Raw genomic sequence first — 24,072 nt, 5'->3', positions numbered from 1 at the left:
GGACCGCCTCCCTTGAGCGACCCTCACTCCACATGTGCCCACGATGACCTCCAGCCTCACAAAACAGCAGCCTCCGTTCTGCGCCCGGTATGACCTTGTCCGGAAACCTGGGACGCCTTCTCCGCTCCCGGCATCCTGCCCCTCTGCAGATGCTCCCTCCAGCAGCCCCCTCGGGGCCTCTACTGGGTACAGATGTTCGGAAAAGTTAGGCACCACCTGACTCCACGGAGGCCCCTGGTTCTTCGAGCACCAGTTCGGTTGGATTCCATCTGCAACCCCGCCCTTCCCCCACCCCAGAACAAGATTCCATCTTCTGAAGCAGCCCCCTGTGGGAGCTGGGGTGATAAGATGGACTCTCTTTGGCCCCTTGGCTCCAGTGCTCGAACCACCATTCCTCAGCCTGCCCTCCTGCCCTCTCCTGCCCGCCCAGCCCTTCCTTTCTCTCATCTGCAGCCTCTGTGGACTCTGCTGGACCTACAGCTGCGGGCTGGGTGGGGCGGGAGGGCAGCGGGCTGGCCGGAGAGGGGGACCTGCGGCCGAGCCTCCAGAAAGGAAACTTCTATTTTCAACCACTCGTTCTCCCCAGGGAAAGGCCCCGGGCTCGATGCTTAGTACCGAGGGGGCGGGCAGCCGTCACTTCCCATCATGGAACAGAAAAGGGGGGAATGGGGGAGGCGGCAGAGGGGAGGATCAGGCACAACACACTGGGAACTGCTCTCTTCAAGAGACACCCCTCCAACGGGGACCCCCAGACTTGGAGGCCAAGCCCAGGGGCAGGACAGAGGTCACAGGCCTCCTGGACTGAGAGCCCATCAGCTGAGAGGGCTGGTGGGGGGCCCCAGCGAGGACCACTGGGCCTGCACCCCATCACATTTTCCTGGGCTCCCTGAAGTCCAACTGACTGTGGGGTGTCACTGACGGGCCACTGTTTTTTGTTTGTTTTTGCAGGCACTGGGGATCGAACCCCAGGCCGCACATGTGCAGGGGGAAGTGTTCTCCCAGCGAGCCCCAACCCCGGTCCGACCTACTAACTTTTTTCAGGGACTTTGGGGGACTTGACTGGCCTTCCTAGGCCTCAGATTTCCCTCCTGTACAGCAAAGCTGGACTTTCCATGAGGTTTCTTGGAGAGTCTCAGTTGGTCCTTGGTATTTAATTTCAGATGACAATTGAATTGGCCTTCAAGGCAGGAAGTGTGTGTGTGTGTGTGTGTGTGTTGTGTGTGTGTGTGTGTTGGGTGGGGGTGGGGGCCTGGGGCCCCCCCCACCAGGTGGGCATTCTGCCCACAGGAGCGCAGAGAGCTCAAGGCAGCTACTGCAGGAGCAGGAGCAGGGAAGGGAGCCGGCAGGCCCTGTCTGTGCATTGGGTGCATTGGCTCTGGTGCCAGGCGCCGGGTCAGCGTAGGGGCGGGAGAGCTAAGGAGAGAGAGAGAGAGAGAGAGAGAGAGAGAGAGAGAGAGAGAGAGAGAGGCATTCTCCAAGAATCACCCCTGATCCGTGCCAGGGTCCAGGCCTGGGGTGCTCCAGCTCAGAGGGGCTCGCCCCTAGCTCAGGGGCAGAGGCCAGTCAGGAGTGAGACAGGAAGCGACGCTTGGCCCCTGGCTCCCTGAGAAAGAGGTGGGCACCCAGGCCGAGGGAGCCCCGGGGATTGGCAGCGGCTGTGGGCAGGGCGGCAGGGACAGGGAGGAGTCAGCGTGTCCATGTGAAAACTCCGACGGGGGCCGGGCTAGTCCCTTCCTCCTCCTCCTCCTCCTCCTCCTCCCCCTCCCTCCTCTTCCCTACCTTCCTCCTCCTCTCCTATCCCTCCTCCCCCTCCTCCTCCTCCTCCTCCTCCTCCAGCAGCTCAGGTTGCAGCTTCTCTGGGGAGCCGCTCACCTTTCGGTGGCTGGAGAAGCAGCCCCAAGCCCGGACCCGGACCCCCGCCGAGCGCAGCGCGCGCAGCCCCGCGCAGCCCGGCCGGCGCGGGCCCCCAGGACGCGCGCGGGGAGCCCCGCGGGCCACGCGCCGGGGCGGGCGCGCCGGGGGCGGCGCGGCGGGCGCGCCGGGGGCACCGCGCCGGGGGCACCGCGCCGCGGGGAAGCGGAGCAAAGGTAAGCGGAGCGGCTCTTAAAGGCGCAGTTCTGCTTTCGTCCTGCCCGGGGCGGGGGGATGCCCCGCGAAGGCCCCTCCCAAGTTCCAGGTGCTTCGGACGGAGGCCCGGTTCGCCTCCACGGAGTCCCCACCCTCCGGGGAGGCTCCCCCGGGGCTCCGGTCTGGACCCCGGGAAGCGAAGTTCTCCACGCCGCCGCCGGGAAGCGCAGGGGTCAGCGTCTGGGTGCGGGGCCGAGCCCCGGGTGGGGGAAGGCTCGGGTGAACTTTCCAGAGCAGCTGCTGGCCGGGTCGAGGCCAGAGCCCTGGGGGAAGGTGGGGCCGAGCCGCGGGTCCCTGCGCGGCCAAGGTGGGACCAACCTGCAGGTCCCTGCGCGGGACTTCTGGGGATCGCTCCTCTGAGCCCCAGCAACGGGGGTCGTGGGGGGTCTGTGGCTCGGGGTGGGGTGGGGGGCGCAGCGGGGGTGGGTCCGGGTTGCAGGCCTCGCTCCCGGCTGCGCACAGCTGGCTGCAGCCGGCCCAGACACTGGCTCATTTTCTGGGGGGCGGTGCGGGGGTGGGGGTCAGCCCCCTCCTGGGCACAGTCCCTGGGTCTAAGTCTGACCCCCATCCTGACAGCGGAAGACAGGGAACAGGCCTGGGGGCGGGGCGGGTGCAGCTTGGCTCTGGGCTCTCTCGGCCTCATCCCGCTCGGCCCAGCCCCTAGGTAGTTCCCCAGTGGCCTGGCCCCCGTGACTCATGGCCACCACTCTTGTTTGTCCCTTCTTTCTCAGTGCCCCGTGACATTTGGCGCGTCTCAGCTGCCTTCCCCAGACCTGGATAGCCCCCCCCCCCACACATTCTAGGGGAGTCTAGAGGAGCAGAACCTGCCAGGACCCCTGTATTCTGGTGGGCAGCAGCCCCCAAACCTGGCTTTGGGAGGCGCCAGGCTACCCTGGTCCTGGCTGACAGGCCCATCCTGAAGGCGTTTGGGACAGTGGCCATGCTCAGTGACCACCTGGCTTCCCTGCCACAGCCCCCAGTCCCCTGCCACTCTGCCCGGGAGCCTGGCCTGCCTGCCCTCCAGCACTGCCCCGTCCTCCCGGGCTCTCCCTGCAGGCTGCCCAGAGCCCACCGCCAGGAGCTGTCATCCGCCCACGCGTGCCAACCTTTCCAGGGTGCAGTGAGTCCTTGGGGGGCTCCCGCTCCCTGGGGCGCCCCCGGCATGTGGCCCAGCTCTAGCAAGTCGGCATCAGGACCCCCGTATCACGGGGGAGGAAGAGGGTGCTCCCCCCAATGCTTCCTCTGCCCCGCCCCCCGGCTTTCCCCGGCGTTCTCTGGGTCCATCAGGAGCGGCTGCCTGCCGGGAGCGAGGCTCCGGTTTGCCCCGGGCCGGGCAGAGCCAGGCTGCTGTGGGCAGAGCAGCGAGGGCCCCGGCGGCGGGTCCAGCAGACTCTCAGCGACGCTCTTGGGAGCTGTCCGGGCTGTAGGCCCCCGCGGGCTCAGGGTTCCGAGCTGAGGTTCCCTCTGCAGCCACCCGCTGGTGCTGTGCCACCCTAGGCCTTTCGTGCAAACAGGCCTGTGGAGGGCCGGGCCGGGCCTGACTCCTCCCAGCAGTACTCTACCCATGCCTGTCCTTTCTGGGGTCACCCTGTTCTGGACTCTGTCTGTCCTCTGATTCCTTCTTTCCTTCTCTGACTGAGAGGAGCGTAAACTCAGAGGCCTGTTGGAGGTCTAGCCCCGGCCCACTAACGTTAGCACTGGGAGTCCCCTCTCCGCAGGGACCCCAGCCTCAGTTTCTTCATCTGTGAAATGGGACTTAGGCTTGACCCAGGAATCAGATGAAATGATGCAGGTGCCTGGCACAGAGCAGATGCTAAGTAGCTGGCAACCGTGTTATCAGCACGGGGAATTGCCTGACGGCCGCTTCCTGCCTGGCTCCGGGGTTGAGATCCGGGCTGGCTTTCGGAACCTCAGACCGAGCCGTAGCATTTTCCCTGCCCTCAGTGCTGGAGAGGAGGGTTCTGTGTGGGAAAGGGGGAAGGGGTGCTGACGGCCAAGTGGGGAGCAGAGTTGGCGTTTTGTTGCGTTGTGTGTGTCCTTTGCTGTGTTGTGTGTTCAGCTGTGCTATCTTGTGTCATTGTGTATTCGGTACTGTTTGTGGTATGTGTGCTGTACTGTGTGTACTGTGTGTGCTGCGTGTGCTGCATGTGCCGTCCCGTGTGCACTGTGTGGTGTATGGACCATGTGTTGCACCGTGCAGCGAATGCTGTGTGTACCGCGTGTGTTGTGTTGTATTGCGTGTGCCGTGTGCTCCGGGCTGCGGTCCGTCGGCCCTGGCCTGTGCACCCCTCATCCTGGGGGCGTCGGCTCCCGGCCTGACGTATTGCTGTCTCTGTTCTGTTGTCGGAGGGAGTGGCCGGCAGGGAGCCAGCCTCCCTGATTAGCTTGGCCCCTTCGGGAACTCGGCACATCTCTCTCCCAGCCTGTGTCCCGCCGTAACCCCTCTCTCCCCACCCTGGGCGTCTCCGGGGAGTCCCACCCGCACACGTATCAGACGCCTCTCGGAGGCTGGGCAGAGGGGTGTCTGGGCCCGAGGGTGTGCAGGTGGTGGGTCGGGGAGGGCCTGGGGTGCTGGTCTGAGAAGGGCCTTCCGTGCCTCCCGGGGAGAGGAATGAGGGCCGCCCGCGTGGCCCAGGAAGGGACCTGCACTCCAGCGGGGTCACCCTGAGCCCCACCCCACTCCCCTGGCCCAGGGTCCAGGTTCATAGAGTGACGGTCCTGGACACAGCAGGGAGGGCGGGGGCGAGGCCAGGCGGGCACTGCCTTGCACGTGGGAGCCCTGGGGTCCGTGCCCGGGCTGGCCGTGAGGTCGCGTGGCTTCTGTCCCAGGAGCACTGCCGCCCCGCGGGGTGATTTCAGGGCCTGGTGGAGCGGTGGCCGGCCGAGTCGGGTCGCTGAAGTGCTCCCAGCCCTGCAGACACCGGATAGTCCTTGAACCTGGAAAGAAACTTTCTAACATTCTTCCCGCCCCGAGCTGCCCTCTCCGGGCTGCCGCCGTGCCCCTGGCATGACAAAGCGCCAGCCTGGCTTTCCCAAGGAAACTCCCTTTTATTTTTTTTACCTCGGGGCTCCCCGGGGACAGAGCTGTGTCGCTCCTCTGGCCTTTGTCCCCCAGCAAAGGAGCCCTTCGTGGGGTGACGAGGCAGGACGGCACTCTCTTCCCCTTCCCAGGGGGACCTGCAGGCTGGTGGGGGGCAGGAGGGGGTCATTCGTGGCATGAGCACTGCAAAGGACCCACTCGGGGCCAGAGCGGTGCAGGGCCCCATGGCCTGGCCACCTTGCCACGGCCGAGGGCTAAGGCTGAAGGGTTCCGGGGCCCTTCCTGCTCCTGGCACGGAGCCCTGCTGGGACTGGGCCCCGTGCCACTGGGGCTCACACCAGACCTGCCTCCTTCCTTGCGCAAGACAGCCCCTGGGGGCCGCTGACTTCCTGGACACCCCAAGGCATGTCCGAGCAGCCCCTCCGGCCCTGGGGGGTAGAAAGGGCCAGACTCCCCTGCCAAGCCGGGGGCAGCTCCTGCCCCTCCCTAAGTCTCGGCCTCTTTCCTGAAAAGTGAGGCGCAAGATGGCCCCAGGGGCCCCGAGTGCTGGCTGTTTGTGCAGGGCCCAGGGTTCCACTCCGGTCTCCGCGTGGTCCCCTGAGCACCACTGGGAACCCAGCCCCACCCGTGTGCCCTCCCTCGCTCCCCCAAAATACGAAGGGGTAGAGCAACTCCAAAGCCTCATCTACCAGTGGCTCATGGTTCTAACTTTGCCAGCCCCGCTCGCCGCTCTGAGCGTCTGCCACCCCAGACGGGACTCCCCCTCCTGTTCCCCACCCACCCTGGAGCCTGAGGGATGCCCCGGCAGGGGAACCTGGAAGGGCTTCACATGGCAGACAAGAGAAGAAAAATACACGGCACCCCCCCTCCCCAACACACACACACACACACGAGGGAGAGCTGGTTGAGGCGCCAGGTGAGCACTGGCCTGGGAACCAGGGCTCTTGGCCTGATCCAGCTGTTTCAGTACGACTCACGAGCCGAGAATTGTTTTCCCAGTGCTCGAAGTGGGGAAACTCAAAAGGAAAAGACCCAGGTTTTGTGACTTTTTTTTTTCTTTTTGGTCACACCCAGTGATGCACAGGGGTCACTCCTGGCTCTGCACTCAGGAATTACTCTTGGAGGTGCTCAGGGGACCACATGGGATGCTGGGAATCGAACCCGGGTCGGCTGCGTGCAAGGCAAATGCCCTACCTGCTGTGCTATCGCTGCAGCCCCTATTTTGTGACTCCTGAATGTGACGGGGGATGGAAATTGGATGCCCGGAGGACAGGCTGGCTGGCGCTTGCTGCCTCCTCGTGCCCCTCTTGTCCAGCTCCTGCCTCTCCCTCGTCTGTCACCCTTGCCAGGGGCACGTGTAGCCGGGACAGAGTGTGGGTACCCTGACACCAGCTCTCGCCACCAGCTTTTTGCAGAAAATGTTTGCTGACCCCTGTTCGAGATAATTATAGTTCTCCCAGGGCCTTGCACGAGTGATTCCGGAATCTCAATCCAAAAATACTTTGCTTCCATTTAAAAAGAAGTGTTACTTTTTCTCTTAACATAAGCAGCGAATGTTCATTATGGAAGTATTAGAAGGTACAGATAGCACAAGAGGAAAACTTAAATCACCCACAATTCTGCTACCCAGGGATAACTATTATTAGCACTATCATTTACGTCTCCTAGATTTTATTCTTCTGGACCAGCCAGTTTGTATTCAGATGCATCTGGATGTGGTACTTGTAGGTCTGGCACACACCGCTTTCACAAATGGTACCACCCCACTGCCCTTTTCACTTAAAAATGCACCCCCAGGTGGGGCTGGAGAGATAGCACAGCGTGTAGGGCGTTTGCCTTGCACGCGGCCGACCCGGGTTCAAATCCCAGCATCCCATATGGTCCCCTGAGCACGGCCAGGGGTAGTTCCTGAGTGCAGAGCCAGGAGTAACCCCTGTGCATCGCCAGGTGTGACCCAAAAAGCAAAAAAAAAATGCACCCCAGGGCCACGGAGGTGGCTCGGTGATAGAGCACATGCTAGACATTCATGATGCTCTGGAGTCAGTCCTTGTTACCACACACACATACACACGCGCACGCTCACACACACATACACACACACACACTGAGTTGGGGTGGAGGAGGTGGTTTAGAGGGCTGTGGTGTGTGCTTTGCACACAGGAGTTCCGTGTTTGCTCCCTGGCACCTCATGGTTCTGCCAGGGGTGTTCCGTGGGCTCCGAGCATCACAAGGTGTGGCCCTAAAACCAAAGAGGAGAAAGAAGCCAGAGTCAGCAGACAGACCTCTCAAGCTTTTTGCTGTTTCTACTGGTACCTCAGAGGGTTGGGGGCAGTGAGGTGGGGGTGGGGGGGGAGCGGGCATCAGCTGCGGGACTTGTGTGTGAGGCTCCACGAGCAGGAGGCGGCCGGGGGCAGGCGGGTGCCCGGGAGGGGCAGCCGAGAAGCCTGAGTGCCAGGCACCAGAGACCCGGCCTCGAGAAGGGTCAAATAGAACTCCTCAGAGCAGGGAGCAGCCACAAGGTGGTCCAGGCTGGGGCGGCCCCCCCACCCCTGGCCCCGCCAGCTGGGAGTTTGCCAAACTTGAGGCCTGCTTGCCCCAGCCGGGGGGCGTCCCCCAGAAAGAGGAGCGCAGTGTTAATGCTGGCGGCTGTCCCTCGTGGGCCCGAGAGGCCAGCACTCCTGCTCCAGCGGGCCACGGAGGGGAGCCAGGGGCGTCTCCTGGGTCCCCGCATCAGAGCTTCAGGCGCTGGGAAGGCCTGCGGAGGACGACCACGCCAGAGGAGGGGGGAGAAGGGGCTGGGGCAGTATCGCACCCCTGGAGACCGGGTCTGGGGGGTGAAGGGCTCTAGGGGGGCTGCAGAGGAAGCAAAGGGTCTGCACTGCCTGGGAGGGAAGGGCGCAGGACGCGGGAGAGACCGAGGTCTCGCCTGCTCCGGCTCTGCTGAAGCTTTGCCCAGCCAGGCCCAGAGCCGACCCGGAGTCGCCCGTCCCGTCTTATCACTCGGGAACCCAGCACCTCCCCAGAGCCTGCCGACCGCCCGCCGCTGGGTCCCCAAAGAGGGTCAGAGGGAAAATAGCAGCTCACGACGCGACGCGTGCACCTCCATTCCCGGAGCCCGAGGGGTCAGAGGGCAGGAGAGCAAGGCCGGGAAGGAGCCGAGCTGAAGGGACAGAGGAGGGCGGCTGGTGCCCTGCTGAGGGTGGATATGGGGCCGCTCTGGGGAACAAGGCCGGGGCCTGCACTTGGGATTGGCCCTGCGGACGGGCCCTCCTCACCGCCCACAGCGCTGAAAGCACCGCCGGGACTGACCGGCCCTCGCTCTGGCCTGGCCAGCCAGCCAGAGGCCCCCGCAGACCTCACGTGGGACTCTGCCCGGCCCGGGCCAGAGAGCAGGCTGGGGACGGGTCAGGCTGTGTCCAGGCTTGAGTCCACTGACTGCTGGCAGCCTCTGGCCTCCCAGCTGCTCCAGAGGTGGGAGGCCCAGTCAGTGGGCGGCCCTTTCCCAGGGAGGGCCCCGGGCTGGGTGGGCTCGCCAGGTGCTGAGGAGCCGAGAGGACAGGTGGCAGCTGCCGGGCACCTGGGAGGAGCCGGCTCCAGCCGGGCCCCAGCCCTTGCCACATGCCCATCCCACAGGGGGCCAGAGAACAGGACAGACCCTCTAACATTCACACACCCTCTGACCAGAGGAACGGAGAAACGGGGTCCTAGTGCCTGCAGATACTCTTTCAGGGCAGACAGCAATGAAGGCTTCGCTGACCAGGGTCTGGAGGTGCGGTCAGTGGTGGCCATTTCATCCCATTGGCTCACTGACCCACAGTTCGGGCGCCCCAGGGCGGCACCGTGTGCGCAGGCTGTCCCCACAGTGAAAGAGGGAACCATCTCTCTCTCACAGTTAATGTATTTTAACTTATGGAGAGAGAGGGTGGGGCCACACCCAGCAGTGCTCAGAGCTTCCTCCTGGCTCTGTGCTCAGGGGTCCCTCCCGGTGGGGCTCAGCAGGGCAGGACAAGCATCTTCACCCCAGTGCTCTCTCTCCGGCCCCCAGGAAGGGTCACTCTTTCCCTGGAGCATCGTTGGCACCGAGCCACATGGGGCGGGGGGCTGAGACAGGGGGGTGTCCCGGGGTCCGAATGAGCAGCACGTGGGGAGCTGAGGGGCTGAGGGCTGTATGACGGGGAGAGGCCACCCCGAGGGGCAGCAGGAGGACAGAGGGTGGAGGCGTGGGTCTGGGGGAGAGCAGGCGTCTCCCCCACGAGGCACGGAGGGCCTGGGGGCGGCCTGGACAGTGGGTGGCCTGGCTCGGGATGCTTCTGCCGGCCGGCGTGCTGTGGGCCAGAGCCGCGTTTGTCCAAGGGTGGCCTGCGCCCTGGACACTTGGCCTGCTGACCGGGCTTCCTGCCGGCGTGGCCCTGGCGTGCCCCCGGAAGGCCTCCTGCTTCCTGCATTCCAGCAGCGGCTGTGGGAATTTTCTCGGCGCTCCGTCACCGTGTCGGAGCATCTGTCGCTGCCCGGGGGACCGTGGGCCTCTGTCCCGCGCGGCCTGGCCCCCCACAAGGTGCCGCTTCCCAGTGCGTCGGCCAGGGCTGGAGCTGGGCCGGGGCAGGGTCTCTGGGCCAGGATCCAGGGATTGTCCAGCCCCCTCGGCAGCACACAGCCGCGGGCCGCAGCTTCCTGAGCCAGGACGACGGTCACAGGCCAGGGCACGGGCGGTGGGAACGGGGAGGAAGAGATGGTATCTGCAGGCGCTCAGGAGGGCAGGTCCCGGGGCTGCGCGCACTCAGCCACGACCTGGCCTGACACTCGTGTGCGTGTATGTGTGCACGTGTGTGTATGTATGTGAGTGTGTTTATGTATGTATGTGTATATGTGTGAGTGTGTTTCTGTATGTATGTGTATATGTGTATGTGTGTGCACGTGTGTATGTGTGTATATGTATATGTATATTGTGTATGTATGTGTGTATGTGTATGTGTGTATATGTATATGTGTGTATGTGTATGTGTGTGTGTATTTGTGTGCATGTGTATATGTGTATGTGTGTGTATTTGTGTGCATGTGTATATGTGTATGTGTGTATGTGTGTATATGTATATGTGCGTATGTGTATGTGTGTATGTATGTGTGTGTATTTGTGTGCATGTGTATATGTGTATGTGTGTGTATGTGTGTATGTGTGTGTATTTGTGTGCATGTGTATATGTGTATATGTGTGTATGTGTGTATATGTATATGTGTGTATGTGTATGTGTGTATTTGTGTGCATGTGTATGTGTGTATATGTATATGTGTGTATGTGTATATATGTATATGTGTGTATGTGTGTGTGAGTGTATGTATATATGTATGTGTGTATATTTGTGTGCATGTGTGTATGTGTGTATATGTATATGTGTGTATATGTATATGTGTGTGTGTGTGTATGTGTGTGTGTGTGTGGTGGGGCTCCTTAGGAGGAAACTCACCGGGCCTTGCTGGCCGATGCTCGGGCCTTAGTGCTGCTGTGGCCGCTGGACCCCCAGCCGGTGTGTCGGGGCCATAGTGCCAGAGATGGGAGCCGGCCTCATGCATGCTCCGTCTGCCGCCAGCCCCGGCCCTTCCTTTGAAACCCGCCCAAGGCCCCCCGAGGCAGTGGGGGACCCAGCTTTCCGAGGGCCCTGGGCAGTGGAGGGCTTCACGAGGAGCCGGGCAGTGCTCCCCGCTCAGGGCTGGGGAGGGGGGCGGGGCAGAGGGGGACTCGGACTGGGCCTCTCGCCTGGCACATGCCTGTGAAACAGACTCGTTGCTCATTGCTCCCGGGGGCGCGGGGGCGGGGGGCGGGGGGTGCTCGTTCTCGGTGTTAGGGTGTCGGCGGGGCCCTGGCGACCCTCTGAGCTGCTGTGGGAGCTTGGCCAGGGCAGAGCCCGAGGGCCGGGTACCAGGGGCGTGGCCAGGGGCTGGGCCGGGAGGGAGGCGGAGGGGCCACTCCCAGGGCTGGCTGAGGGGGCCAGAGGCTGCTCCTGCCCCCGAGGCACTCAGTGAGGTGAAGGGGGTGTGGGTCGGTCTCCGAGTCTGTCCACGGTCCATCTCCTGGCCGGTCGCTAGTCAGTCATTGGTCATTCTCCTGGTCAGTCATTGGTCACTCAGGGGCAGGTCTTCTGGTTGGTCATTGGTCAGTCATGGGTCAGTCTGGTACGGTTTCCCAGTCAGTCACTGGTCATTCCATGGGTCAGTCTCCTGGTCAGTCATTGGTCAGTCCATGGGTCAGTCTTCCAGTTGGTCATTGGCTCATCATGGGTCAGTCATGGGTCAGTCATCAGTGTATCATGGGTAGGTCTCCTAGTCAGTCATTGGCCAGTCCTGGGTCAGTCTCCCGGTCAGTCACTGGCCAGTCCTGGTCAGTCTCCTGGTCATCAGGCTGTCATGGGCAGGTAGGTCTCCCTGTCAGTCATTGGTCAGTCACGGGTCAGCCTCCCGGTCAGTCATTGGCCAGTCACGGGTCAGTCTCCTGGGCAGTTGTTGCTCAGTCACGGGTCAGTGGTCTAATTGGCCATTGGTCAGTCCTAGATCAGTGTCTCAGTCGGTCATTGGTTAACTACGGGTCAGTCTCCCTGACGGTCATTGGTCAGTTGTCGGTTGGTCTCCGGTCAGTCTGAGGCCACAGACCCAGGGCAGGCATTAGCTCTGGGGCTGGCAGAGGTCGTCCTGGGGACCAGGCTCTGCACTTCCGGGCGCCTCCCTGGGAGCTTCTCCCTCTGAGGAGAGGACGGGACCGGGGAGGACCCTGCTCCCACCCATCTCCCATCCCGGGGCTTGAGCCCCTCAAGCCGTGGGGACGAGGGTGCGGTGGATGGACTCTGCGTGTGGCTGCTCGGTGGCGCTGTTATGCGGGGCAGGAGCTGGAGAGAAGAAACGAGACAAGAAGTTGCAGGCGGCCGCCTGCCGGCCTCTCTCTGAGCGTCCCGCCCTCCAGCACACCCCGCCTTCCTCACCCCTGTGGAGCCGGCAGACTCTTCTCACACCCCAAGGACCAGCTGTGGCAAAATCCCACTCTCCCCCCTCAGCAGAGACCTGAGCCCCAGCACAGCAGTGGGCCCCACCCCCGCCACTCCACCTCTGCACAGCAGCCTGCCCATGACCCCGGCTCCCGCCTTGCTCACTACACACACACACACACACACACACACACACACACATACACACACACATACACACACCCATTTGCTCCCACACCCCAGGAGGCCAGCTCCAGGGGCCCCACGTTGCCCTGGAGCCCTTTTCCAGCCTCACTGTTCCTGTAGTATTTCTGAGTTCCCTCTGCCACAGGACCTTTGCACCTACTGTCCTGTGGACCAGCTTCCCCCAGATTCCGCATGACTGCTCCCTCACCTCTGTCTGCTTGGAAGCTTCCCTGAGCTGTCACCTCAGAGAGACTTTCCTCAGGCCCTGTCTGACATGAGACCCCTTGGTTTCTTTCCCACTTTCCATCTTGCTGAGCCCCACCTTCCAGACTGGACATGTCTTTCTTGTCCATGCTGCCGGCAACCCCCAGGAGAATTCCACTCCCACACGAGCGGGATTGACGTCGGTGTAGACACGGACGAGCGACCATCGGCAGCAGAGCCCGGCACGCAGTGCACACCGAGGGCTCTCGGCAGCTGCACAGAACTTGCACATGGGTCTGAGAGAGAACTCAGAGTGTGGGGGAGGGGACGTCAGCACCCAGAGCCTGGGGCCGCCAGAGATCCTGCAAGGAGCCCAAGCGAGGTGGACAAGGCTTGGGGGTCCCTGTGGAGGTGCCCCCCGCAGAGCCAGCAGCTGCCCTCGGTACCCCCTCGGCCCGCGTCTCCCGCCCACCTACGCCCCTTTCTGCGGGACAGGGCGACCCCTGGGCCAGTGTCAGCCTCCTCTCCGCCTGGCTCCTCCTGACTCTGGCCCCAGCAGGAAGTTGTGGGCTGGCTGCCGGTGCCCAGGAGGAAGCAGAGGGGAAGGGAGGAGGGTCAGGAGCACTGCCTGCGTCCACCTGCCCCGCTTCCCGGCACCCCTTCCCCCGTGTGCCAGCCGCCCCGGCCGCCCGTGTCGCCCCCCTCCGGCACCGATGGCTTGGGGACAGCCCCAGATGTCTCCCCGGCCCAGGACAAAGGCCGCTCTGTGCCTGGCCCGGGGCTGGCCTCATGCCGGGTCACACTGAGGCCTCTGTCCCCCGATGGGGTGAGGGACAGACGACACCAAGGTGACTGGCCTTTCCCCGCCCCCCGAGACCCCCCAAACGGAGGCGCTGATCCCCCCCAGGGAAAAGTGACAGAGGCATCTTGTCTCTCGGGACCTGGAACAACAGGCCATTCACCGCCCGCCGCCCGGTCACACCCCAGCCCCGGGTTCAATGCCCCGATTGTGCCCGCAGAGACGTGGACACTCGCAGCTCTGCTCACAGCCCCGTGGCCGGCCGCCCCGTCTCCGTCCCCACGTCCATCCTGCCTCTGACCTTCGTCCCCGTCCCCGGCTCCCTGACAGCCACTTCCTCCTGGCTCCTGCTGGGGGCCGTGAGAGCAGCATGGCTCGGCCCCACGGCCCTGCTGGAGTCAGCTGGCCCTGTCCCCTCCCCCCAGCCTGTGCCCCCCGCCTGACTCCTGCATACACACACACACACACACACACACACACACACACACACACACACACACACACACACACACACACACCCTCTAGCTCCCCTCCTCCTCCCTCTGATTCCCCACCCCTCCCCAGCCCTGCCCGTCCCCCCCAATGCCTAGAGTGGCTCCCTGCTCCTCACTGAACCCAGGTCAGGGGGCAAGTTCAGTCCAGGCCTGGTTCTGCTTTGTCTTTGAGAAATCGGGGCCCCCTCCCAGGCGGTGTGTAAGGAGCACCCCCAGACGGAGGGCCTGGCTCTATGGGACTACTGCAGATTCTGGGGCCAGCAAGCCCAGGGTGCCCCAGGACTCCCATCATGCGGATGCTGTGGCCGGCCCTGTGACAGACCCCGGTGGCCCACCTCATGGGTGGGCTCAGACATGTCCACTCCCGGGGGGGGGTCCTCCTCCCTCTGCATGTCGGCACGCCCTTTGCCCCCACACACAGAGCAGCACAGCAGCCAGATTAGCAGGACCCAGCATGGGAATCGGGGCAAGCGTGGGGTCTCCCCAGCTGGGGGGTTGGGGGGGTGGTCACCGGAACTGGAACTGTGCACCCACATCACAGAACCTCACGAGGGATGGAGTGTGAGGCCTGCGGCTGCCGAGGACCCCGGGACCTGCCCCTCGGGGGCACCTGTACCTCTGGGAGACCGCCCACGTGTACCAGGGCTGGGCGAGCGTCTGGCTCTGTGCAGGGAGGCAGCCTGGCACGCCCGGCGGCCCTGCGCTCAGGAGAGCGGGCGCAGCACTGGGGGAGGCAGTCAGGGCCCCCCCATCCCCCCCGGGCATGGGGGAAGGACCCTCAGGCTGGGGAGGATGCGATCATTCCGCAAAGCAAACACGTTACTGACCCATAATCCCTTCAACCAGGAGGATTCAGGAGGGACCTGGTTGCCTTGGCAACTGGATTCTGGCCAGGGACTGGGCTGCGAGCATCCTGCAGAAAGGATGTGCCCAGTGCGTGGGTACAAGCTGGGAGAGGGTGTGGGGCGCCCCATGGCTTCTCGTGAGGCGTCTGTGGGGGGAGGTGTGGGCATAGCGGGATGAGGGGGCGGCCAGACTGCGGCTTATGAAACCCTGCAGGGGAGGGAGGGAGGTGGGGGGTTGCTCAGGGCAAGGATCTTGGGGAAGAAGGCTGGGTGCGGGTGGGGCCTGCTTCAGGCCTGAGAGGGGGCCATCCCCCTCCCCTGGCTGTGTGTGTGCTGGCAGGGGACACCCGGGGGTGCTCACCCCGGGGACCCAGCCTCCCCAGGAGCCCTGGGTCTCAGCAAGCTCCGATTCCCCGGAGACCTGCCCCTGACCTCCCCGTTTCAGCCAGAGAAATTGGGGGAGGGGTCAGTTCCAAGCGCATGGCCCCCCCACCCAGCCCGCCCCTTTCTCACAGCCAGTGAGAGCAAGGGCTGGAGTGAAGCTGGCCAGCCCCCTGCCACTGGGCCGGCCCGGCTCTGTGCACGCCTGGAACTCCGTGTGGCACTAGAGCCTCAGAGATCTGCCTCGTGGACCCGGGTGACTGATGGGTTAGGACCACTGATGGGCCCCGGGTGACTGCAGAGTTTGTAGAGGGAGGGCCACCCCCACCCCTCCCCAGAGCCCCCTGCAGGGTGGAGGGCGGGCAGCAGCTCAGGGCTCCGGCCGTCTCTCTGCCCTGCCTCAGCCCGGTGGCCCGGCCTCGCAGACCATGAACAAGATGAAGAACTTCAAGCGCCGCTTCTCCCTGTCGGTGCCACGCACGGAGACCATCGAGGAGTCCTTGGCCGAGTTCACGGAGCAGTTCAACCAGCTGCACAACCTGCGCCCAGGGGGTGAGGGCCCCGCCCCAGCCCTGCCGGCCCCTAGTCGGGGTGGGGGGAGGGCTGACGACTGTCCTCTCTCAGACCTACAGCTCGGGCCCCTGGGCAGAGCCCCCCAGGCAGAGCGCAGTGCAGAGTCCCCCGAAGACGCAGACGCCGGCGCTGGGGAGGTGCCCGGGGAGCGGCTTCCCCGTCAGCGCCGCTTCTCCATGGAGGTGGGTCGAGGGGGTGGCGGGTGGGGGGGAGGACCCGGGTTCAAACCACTGCTGGGCGCATTGCCCGCCAACTAGGCACAGCCGTCTTCAGGAGGGTCGACAGGGCCCCGCGTGCCTCGTGCCGGGGCGGGACTCCTGCTCTCAGGACGCGTGTCTGTGCCCGCTTTCCGGGAGCAAAGCCTGTGCCCTCTCACCTGGCCACGCAGGACGTCAGTAAAAGGCTCTCTCTGCCCATGGACATCCGCCTGCCCCAGGAATTCCTGCAGAAGCTCCAGCTGGAGAGCCCAGACCTGCCCAAGCCACTCAGCCGCATGTCCCGCCGCGCCTCCCTGGTGAGCCCCGGGAGGGTCAGCGGTGAACAGGCGGGAGCCCCTGTCCGCACTGGGGACCTCTCTGGCCAGGTTAATCCCATCTACAGCCACCGCAGCTACTGCGCCCGTTCCTGGGCCTCTGGCGCCACCTGCTGGCCACACTGATTCCTGCAGCTGGTCCTCAGGAATCCGTATTCCTAGAAGGCAACTTGGCGCCTGGGAGCATCTTACAGAATGCGCCGCCCCACCCCACCCCCCCACCTCCATACACCTGCAGAAGCAGATTCTGAGTGGCTGGGCCCACGGACTTTTAAGAACTGGGGTTCCCTTCCCAGACCTCCTCCCTTTGGCACGGAATTCAGGATGTGTGGCTGCTCTCACTCTTGCTTCCTCTGTCAGATCCTCACCCCTTGGGGGAGGGGTCGGGTCCCATCCCGTCGCCTCCGGAGCTGGGAGGGGGGCACAGAGTGTGCAGCCGCTGGGGCCCCCACCCCCGGCTCAGGGATCCCGTGTCTCCCCCAGTCAGACATCGGCTTTGGGAAACTGGAAACGTACGTGAAACTGGACAAGCTGGGGGAGGTAAGAGCCAGGCAAGGGACAGGGTGGCCGGGGGCGGGGCCGGGGTGGGAGGGGGGAGAGCCTGCCCTGCCCCAGAAGGGGGGACCCCACCATGGGCAGGTTTTGAGGGACCCAGTCTTGGGTGAGGCTTCTGCAAGTGTTTCCTGTCTGGGTCCCGCCCCTCTGCGGGTCACTCAGCAGGGGGGTGCATGCCTCAGCCCCCCCCCCCCCCCCGGGGCCGGATTTGTGCAGCCCTGAAGCAGGCTCGGGTTTCTGTTCTGGGGCCACACGGGGGGTACCGGGGGCCGCTCCTCAGATGTCTCCAGGGGTCACTGGTGGCAGGGTAAGCCCAGGCTCATGCGGCAAAGGTCAGCTGGGGGCCCTCTGTGTGGAGGGGGGTGTTGTGGGGGCTTCGTTTCTGAGCACCAGGTCTGGCATTGAGGGGGGGCTGGACAAAGGGCTTCAGAGAGGAGTGAGCCTCGGTGGAAACAGCCGCCGCTGGGAAGCCCCCAGTGTGGGTGTCACAGTGCTCAGAGTCCCATGTGGGGTCACAGTGCTCAGAGCACCCAGTGTGGGCATCACAGTGCTCAGAGCACCCAGTGTGGGGGTCACAGTGCTCAGAGCCCCAGTTGGAGGTCACAGTGCCCAGAGCTCCCATGTGGAGGTCACAGTGCTCAGGGCCCCCAATGTGGGGTTCACAGTGCTCAGGGCCCCCAATGTGGAGTTCACAGTGCTCAGGGCCCCTAATATGGAGGTCACAGTGCTCAGGGCCCCCAGTGTGGTGCTCACAGTGTTCAGAGCCCCCATGTGGAGGTCATAGTGCTCAGAGCCCCAATGTGGGGTCACAGTGTTCAGAGCCCCTAATGTGGGCGTCACAGCGCTCAGGTTCCCGTCCTGAGGCAGTCAAGGCCAGAGACATGGTGGCTGAGTTCAGTCGAGGCTTTACCAAGGCACAGTCCGGGCAGGGGCCTTGGGCAGCCCTTCTTTCCTTATATTCTCTTGACAAGGATGGGCAAGTGCGAGGTGGCGGGATAAAGGGGCAGGAAGGTCACCACGTTTGTGAGGCTCATTTGCATACCCTGGGACCCCCTCCTGAGCCCACCCTGCCTGTTCCCCTCCCAGCTCTATAGTGCTTGTTATTAGGACCCCCGGGATGCAGCTTGAGAGGCACCCCATCCCGGTACACGCAGGGGGAGGCCAGAGAAGCTGAGGGATAGGGCTGCGTGTCCTTGTTCCCAGGGGACCTACGCCACCGTGTTCAAGGGGCGCAGCAAACTGACGGAGAACCTGGTGGCCCTGAAGGAGATCCGGCTGGAGCACGAGGAGGGGGCCCCCTGCACTGCCATCCGAGAGGGTAGGGGGGTTCCGCGCCCCCGGAGCGGGCGGGGGTGGCATCACAGCTGGAGCCCGCCGGGACCCAGGCGCCTGTCCCCGCAGTGTCTCTGCTGAAGAAGCTGAAGCACGCCAACATCGTGACGCTGCACGACCTGGTGCACACCGAGCGCTCCCTCACCCTGGTGTTCGAGTACCTGGTACGGTCCGGCCGCTGCCCCACGCGGGCGCGCTGCGGGGTGTGTGTGTGTGTGTGTGTGTGTGTGTGCGCGCGTGGGCCTCCCCCTGCACGGTGGGCGCGCTGCTGGGGGTGCCGGCCTCTCCCCACGAGATGGGTTGTGGGTTGCGGTGGGACAGGCCTCCGGGGCTCCCCTGCCGGCCAGGCTGAGCAGGCTCCCTGCAGGACAGCGACCTGAAGCAGTACCTGGACCACTGCGGCAGCCTCATGAACATGCACAACGTCAAGGTGAGCGGCGGGGTGAGAGGAGGAGGCACTGCCTCGAGGGGAGCCCCGATCTCCCCGGCACCGCGCCCCAAGACCGACCCTCTGGCTCAGAGCCACCCCCCCCCACTTTTCCCACCTCCCCGCGGGAGGAGGGGGCTCTTCTGGTGCTGGTTAAGATGCCACCGCTGGCCCGGCGCAGCTACAGGCCTCGGCCCTACCCCTCACCCCTCCCGCTGGGGTTCCCTGGGGTGACGGGACTCCCGAGTGGCTGAAGTGTGGGCGGGAAGCCTGCAGCCTTCCCGGAACCTCAGGCCCCCAGGGCGGTGCGCCCCGCCCACTCCTACTGCCCAACCTTCCAGGGCTGTGTATGTCCTGCCCACGCCCCTGTCCACCTCCGGGGCTGTGTGCGCCCCGCCCACTCCTCCTGCGCACCTCCCGGGGCTGTGTGCGCCCCGTCCACCCCCCTGCCCACCTTCCTGGGCTGTGTGTGCCCCGCCCACCTCCTGGGGCTGTGTATATGCCCCGCCCACTCCTCCTGCGCACCTCCCAGGGCTGTGTGGCCCCGCCCACTCCTCCTGCCCACCTCCCTGGGCTTTGTGAGCCCTGCCCACCCCCTTGCCCACCTCCTGGGGCTGTGTGCGCCCCGCCCACTCCTCCTGCGCACCTCCCGGGGCTGTGTGCCTCGCCCACCTCCTGGGGCTGTGTATATGCCCCGCCCACTCCTCCTGCGCACCTCCTGGGGCTGTGTGGCCCCGCCCACCCCCCTGCCCACCTCCCGGAGCTGTGTGCGCCCCGCCCCCTCCTCCTGCCCACCTCCCAGGGCTGTGTGGTCCCGCCCACACCCCCTTGCCCAACTCCTGGGGCTGTGTTCGACCACCCACTCCCCCAGCCAACACCCCCCCAGATTTTCATGTTCCAGCTGCTGCGGGGCCTCGCCTACTGCCACCGGCGCAAGATCCTGCACCGGGACCTGAAACCCCAGAACCTGCTCATCAACGAGCGTGGGGAGCTGAAGCTGGCGGACTTCGGTGAGCCCCCGCGGCCCTGGGGAGCCGGTGCCACCGCGCAGAGGGGTGGGCTCAGTGGCACGTGTCTCCCCAGGCCTGGCCCGGGCCAAGTCGGTGCCCACGAAGACCTACTCCAATGAGGTGGTGACGCTGTGGTACAGGCCCCCCGATGTGCTGCTGGGGTCCACAGAGTACTCCACCCCCATTGACATGTGGTGAGTGGGAGCTGGGGCCCCGCGGCCCCAACCGCCCCTTCCTGCTACCCTGCACGTTGAAGGAATCCACCGGAACGGCAGGGGCTTCCCTGGCTGTGCACGCACCCACTTAATGGTGCTCCTGTCCCAGTGCTCCTGACACAGACAGGGCCAGGGGCTGTTCTGCCCACCTGTAGGGGGAGGTGACATGCTTACCGTTACATAAGCGTGCATGCGAAAACCATCACGGGATTCTAGGGCGCCCTGTCGGGGTGGGCTCCCTGAGGCAGGACCCCTCTGCCCTTGGGGCGACATTAGTAGCCTGTTGAGGTCACTGCCTGCAGAGTGAAGGGGGCAGGGCGAAGCTTGCTAGAACAGAGCCGCCCACGCCATCCCACCCCACCCGCGCCGGAGCGGGACCCGATGGAGCCGCAGAGCGGAGGCGGCGCTCCGAGCCCCCGCTCCAGCCCTCCGCGCCGCCCGTTGCAGGGGCGTGGGCTGCATCCACTACGAGATGGCCACGGGGAGGCCCCTCTTCCCGGGATCCACCGTCAAGGAAGAGCTGCACCTCATCTTCCGACTCCTCGGTCAGTCCCGCCGCCCCCCGCCACCAGGGGGCGCCAGAGCAGCGCCGCGCGCGGTCACCGGGCGGGACCCGGCGCCTCGCCGCCGCCGCTGCTGGCCCGCTCCAGGTCGCCCTCACCGGGCTCTCCCCACTCCCTCGCGCCTCCCCAGGGACCCCCACGGAGGAGACCTGGCCCGGAGTGACCGCCCTGGCCGAGTTCCGCGCCTACGGCTTCCCCCGGTACCTCCCGCAGCCGCTCCTGAGCCACGCTCCCAGGTAGCGCGGCCGCCCGACGCCGGGGAGTGGGGGGACCTCCCCGCGCAGGCCAGGCTGCTGCCCGCCCTCTCCTTCCGCAGGTTGGACCCTGACGGCATCCACCTCCTGACCAACCTCCTGCTGGTGAGTGGCCTCCGCCCCCACCTCAGCCCGGGCCCCAGCGCCCCTCGGCATCCTCCAAGCTCAAACCTGGTGCTCCTGCGGCGAGTGGGGCAGGGTGCAGAACTGCCCTGGGGTCCCCCACTCCCCCCACTGCCCAGTGGAATTAGAAGGTGGGGAGGAGAACCAGAGATTCTGCAGCCTGCCGGCCACCGTGCAGGTTGGACGCTGCAAGCTGACCCGCACTGCTGTGGCGCGTTACTCCTGCACACAGTGCTCCATGTGGTTGCAGAGGCCGCCCTCGTTTCCGCTTCCTCCTGGTGCTGGCAGCTGGGAGCCGGAGCCCCCCGTGGCTGGAGGTGGGGGCTGCCTCTGACCCAGACCCTCTACTGACTCTCTGTTCCCTCCGATTCCGCGGCCTGCCCTGTGCCACCAGTACGAGTCCAAACGGCGCATCTCCGCAGAGGAGGCCCTGAGCCACCCCTACTTCCGGTCCCTGGGAGAGCGCGTGCACCAGCTGGAAGACAGTGAGTGGGGAGGGCCAGGGCCGCCCCAGAACCCAGGACAGCAGTGCGTGGGGGGGGGAGGGGGAGAGGAAGCCAGACCCCTGGGCAGGGTCAGGTTCCCCTGAGCAGTCTGAGGCAAACGGCTTTCTCTCCTGGGTTCTCCCCACCCGGGTCACCCCGTGTACCTCTAAGGGGCCAGAGAAACACCTAAAGGCGCAGGGAGGGGAGGTGCGCAGGCTTTGCGTGTGGGATCCCTGGGTTTGATCCCCAGTTCTGCCTCCGGTGACCCCAAAGTGCTGTGCTGGAAGAGTATTCCCTGAACATTGCTGGGCATAGGTAGCCCCCAGCCCCAAATAATAACAAAAATAATACACTCAAATAAAATAAAGCAAAGCTTCGTTCCAGGCTTTCGTCCCTGGGGGGTGGAGGTGGGGGTGGAGGGCCGGGGTCTGGGTGCACAGCGGATACAGGGGCTCTGAGAGACCCACAGCTCCCTGCAACCTCCCCTCTCCTCTCCCCAGCGGCGTCTGTCTTCTCCCTGAAGGAAGTGCAGCTCCAGAAGGACCCGGGCTACCGCGGCTTGTCCTTTCAGCACCCAGGTAGGGGCCCTGGCCGCCTGTTCCAGGCAAGAGTGCACCCCCCACCCCCCACCAAGGAGCAGAGCCGGGGGCCCAGGGGGCCCCCTGCGCCGGGCAGTCTGCAGAGCCTCTTTCCGGCGGGCCCTGTGGAACGGACAAGGTCTTGCTGTCTATCTGCTGCCCAGGCTTCCGAGCCCGCAGAGGGGCCCCAGGAAGTCCTGAGCTCTCAGGGTGCTCCCGCTGCCTCTGGGTGGGGGAGGTCTGTGTCTGCAGACCCCGTGCTCCTGGCGCTGTCTGACCCCGGCACTGTCAGCGCCCCTCTACCCAGCGGCTGGGGCACGGCGGAAGGCAGAGGCACCGTGGAACCAGGGGGGTGGTTTCTGGGGGTGCCACGGCGGGCCCCCACCCCCACCCACCTCCTCCCTTCACCGCTGCAGGACGAGGGAAGAACCGACGACAGAGCATCTTCTGAGCCTGCTCCCGCGGTGGCCCGATGTCTCCTGGCGAGGCTGAAGCGCTCCCCGAGGTCGCCTGCTGCCCGGCTGGCCGTGGCGTGTGGCCGCTCGGCCCCCCGCCCTGGGGTTGGCAGGAGTGGCTTCCCTGGGAGGAGTTGGGGGCCTCGGAGGACCCTCAGACCTTGGAGAGCACAGGCACTGGTGTGGGACCGTCGGGCGGAGAATGGGGGCCTGGCGGAGGGTGGTCCTCTGGGCATGGGCACCCCGCCCCGGGCCACCCGCCTCAGGACGCCGGAGCTTCCTTCACCTTCCTTCACCTTCTCCCGCCAACAAGCACTTTGTGTGGGTGCCGATGTGTGTGCCAAAGCCCACCCCCACCCAAGGGCCGGGGCCACCCCCCTGTCCCCCTCACCCTGTGCCCCATATGCTGCTGGACCCCAGCTGAGGCTGCGTGGCCACCTCGCTGCCCACTCCTTCACCCAGTCTGAGTGGGACCAAAGTCCGCAGGTGGTCGCATGCCCACTCTCCAGGTGCTGCCTGGAGCACCTGCCTGTGCGCCCTTTCCTGGGCCGACCCTGGGGGCGGGGCCGCTCCCACGTAGGCAGAGTCACCTGATGCGGTGTCCCCCCCCCCCAGCCCCAGGCCGGGTGTGCTGACCCGACTGCAGCGCTCGGCCGCTCCCGCACGCGTCCCAGCACAGGCCCCAGAGGGCGCACGCAGGAGGCTGTGCGTGCCAGTCTTACGCGGGAAGTGGGCCCCCGAAGGCGTCCTCACCACCCGCGTTTAGGGACCGGGGTTCCCACGGTCCCTCCTGGTTGAAGGTTACCGGCCCCGCCCCCGTGGTGGGCCCGCCCCGCCCTGGCCCCGCCCTCCGCCCTGGCCCCGCCCACTGTACTGTGAACTCTGTGACTCAGCACAAAGATAATATATTTAATTCATGTCGTATGGAGCAGGCTGGGGTGGAAAGCTAACTTCAACAGCTGATGCCAAGGACAGAAGACCCACCCCGCTCTCCACCCCGAGGGACGGTGGGGCTTAATGTGTGTGTCTGTTAAGCCGACAGAATGAATGGCTTGTGTCTCTCTCTCACACACACACACACACACACACACACACACACACACACACACACAGACCCCGGTTGGGGGCGCCGCTGCCTGCCCTGCCCAGGGCTAGGGTACAGCCCAGGCACTGCCCTCACAGCCTCTGGCAGCCTAGGTTTTGGTGACCCTGGTGCCCCCCAGTTAAGGACTTCTAGGGAGACAGGTGACTCTTGCACAGACCTGCGTCTCCAAGCCCCTCACCCAGCCCCCGCGGGGCGGGGCAGAATCCTGCTGCTTCCCAAGCCAGTGACCCCCGTGTCCTGACTTCTCCCACATCCCTCAGACGCTGCCTGAGCCCTGCACAGGTCTCTCAGGCCATGAGAACCCAGGTGCGGGGGAGAAGGGGGCCGCTGATGTTGGGCTTTTTTTTTTTTTTTTTTTTGGCTTTTTGGGTCACACCCAGCGATGCACAGGGGTTACTCCTGGCTCTGCACTCAGGAATTACCCCTGGCGGTGCTCAGGGGACCCTATGGGATGCTGGGATTCGAACCCAGGTCGGCCGTGTGCAAGGCAAACGGCCTACCCGCTGTGCTATCACTCCAGCCCCTCGTGTTGGGCTTGGCTTGGGGCCAGCACACCAGACCAGTGCCACAAGCTGGCCTCCAGCTCTGCAGAGTCGGCACCAAGCTGGGCCTGGGTGCCACGGGGGCAGGAACCAGCTCCCTGGCCTGCGTGTTGGACAGAAACTAGACAGCCTTGCTGCCCACTACCCCACTGCATAGTGGGGACTGAGTGTTCCTCGGGTCTGTCTGTGCCTCCGCCCTTGGTCTTGCGTCTTCTGTCTCCAGGAGCTGTGCTGGCGGCCGTGGGGGTGTTCCCTGGTGGCCTTCAAACACTGCTG

At 64.9% G+C, this 24,072-nt stretch overlaps 1 protein-coding gene across 2 annotated transcripts in view; it reads left to right on the top strand.

Annotated features, from left to right (window-relative positions):
- CDK18 (cyclin dependent kinase 18) overlaps positions 1-23,073 on the top strand; it is a 238,384-nt gene extending 215,311 nt beyond the window's left edge. Inside the window, exons 2-17 of one of the 2 annotated variants that reach the window (XM_055144379.1) lie at positions 2,049-2,087; positions 15,452-15,599; positions 15,672-15,802; positions 16,009-16,134; positions 16,636-16,692; positions 17,911-18,025; positions 18,109-18,203; positions 18,407-18,469; positions 19,353-19,476; positions 19,550-19,670; positions 20,139-20,236; positions 20,385-20,490; positions 20,571-20,613; positions 21,026-21,116; positions 21,617-21,694; positions 22,111-23,073. In XM_055144379.1, coding sequence (XP_055000354.1) covers positions 15,476-15,599; positions 15,672-15,802; positions 16,009-16,134; positions 16,636-16,692; positions 17,911-18,025; positions 18,109-18,203; positions 18,407-18,469; positions 19,353-19,476; positions 19,550-19,670; positions 20,139-20,236; positions 20,385-20,490; positions 20,571-20,613; positions 21,026-21,116; positions 21,617-21,694; positions 22,111-22,145 — 1,407 coding nt within the window. In that variant the 5' untranslated portion in view covers positions 2,049-2,087; positions 15,452-15,475 and the 3' untranslated portion in view covers positions 22,146-23,073. Of the gene's footprint in view, positions 1-2,000; positions 2,088-15,451; positions 15,600-15,671; positions 15,803-16,008; positions 16,135-16,635; positions 16,693-17,910; positions 18,026-18,108; positions 18,204-18,406; positions 18,470-19,352; positions 19,477-19,549; positions 19,671-20,138; positions 20,237-20,384; positions 20,491-20,570; positions 20,614-21,025; positions 21,117-21,616; positions 21,695-22,110 lie in introns of those variants that run through there. The other variant, XM_055144378.1, reaches the window with a different exon arrangement.
- The last annotated feature ends 999 nt before the right edge of the window (positions 23,074-24,072 follow it).

Source organism: Sorex araneus, chromosome 7 (assembly GCF_027595985.1).
Source record: "Sorex araneus isolate mSorAra2 chromosome 7, mSorAra2.pri, whole genome shotgun sequence".
Taxonomy (NCBI): domain Eukaryota; kingdom Metazoa; phylum Chordata; class Mammalia; order Eulipotyphla; family Soricidae; genus Sorex; species Sorex araneus.
This window is presented reverse-complemented; position numbering and strand designations above follow the sequence as displayed.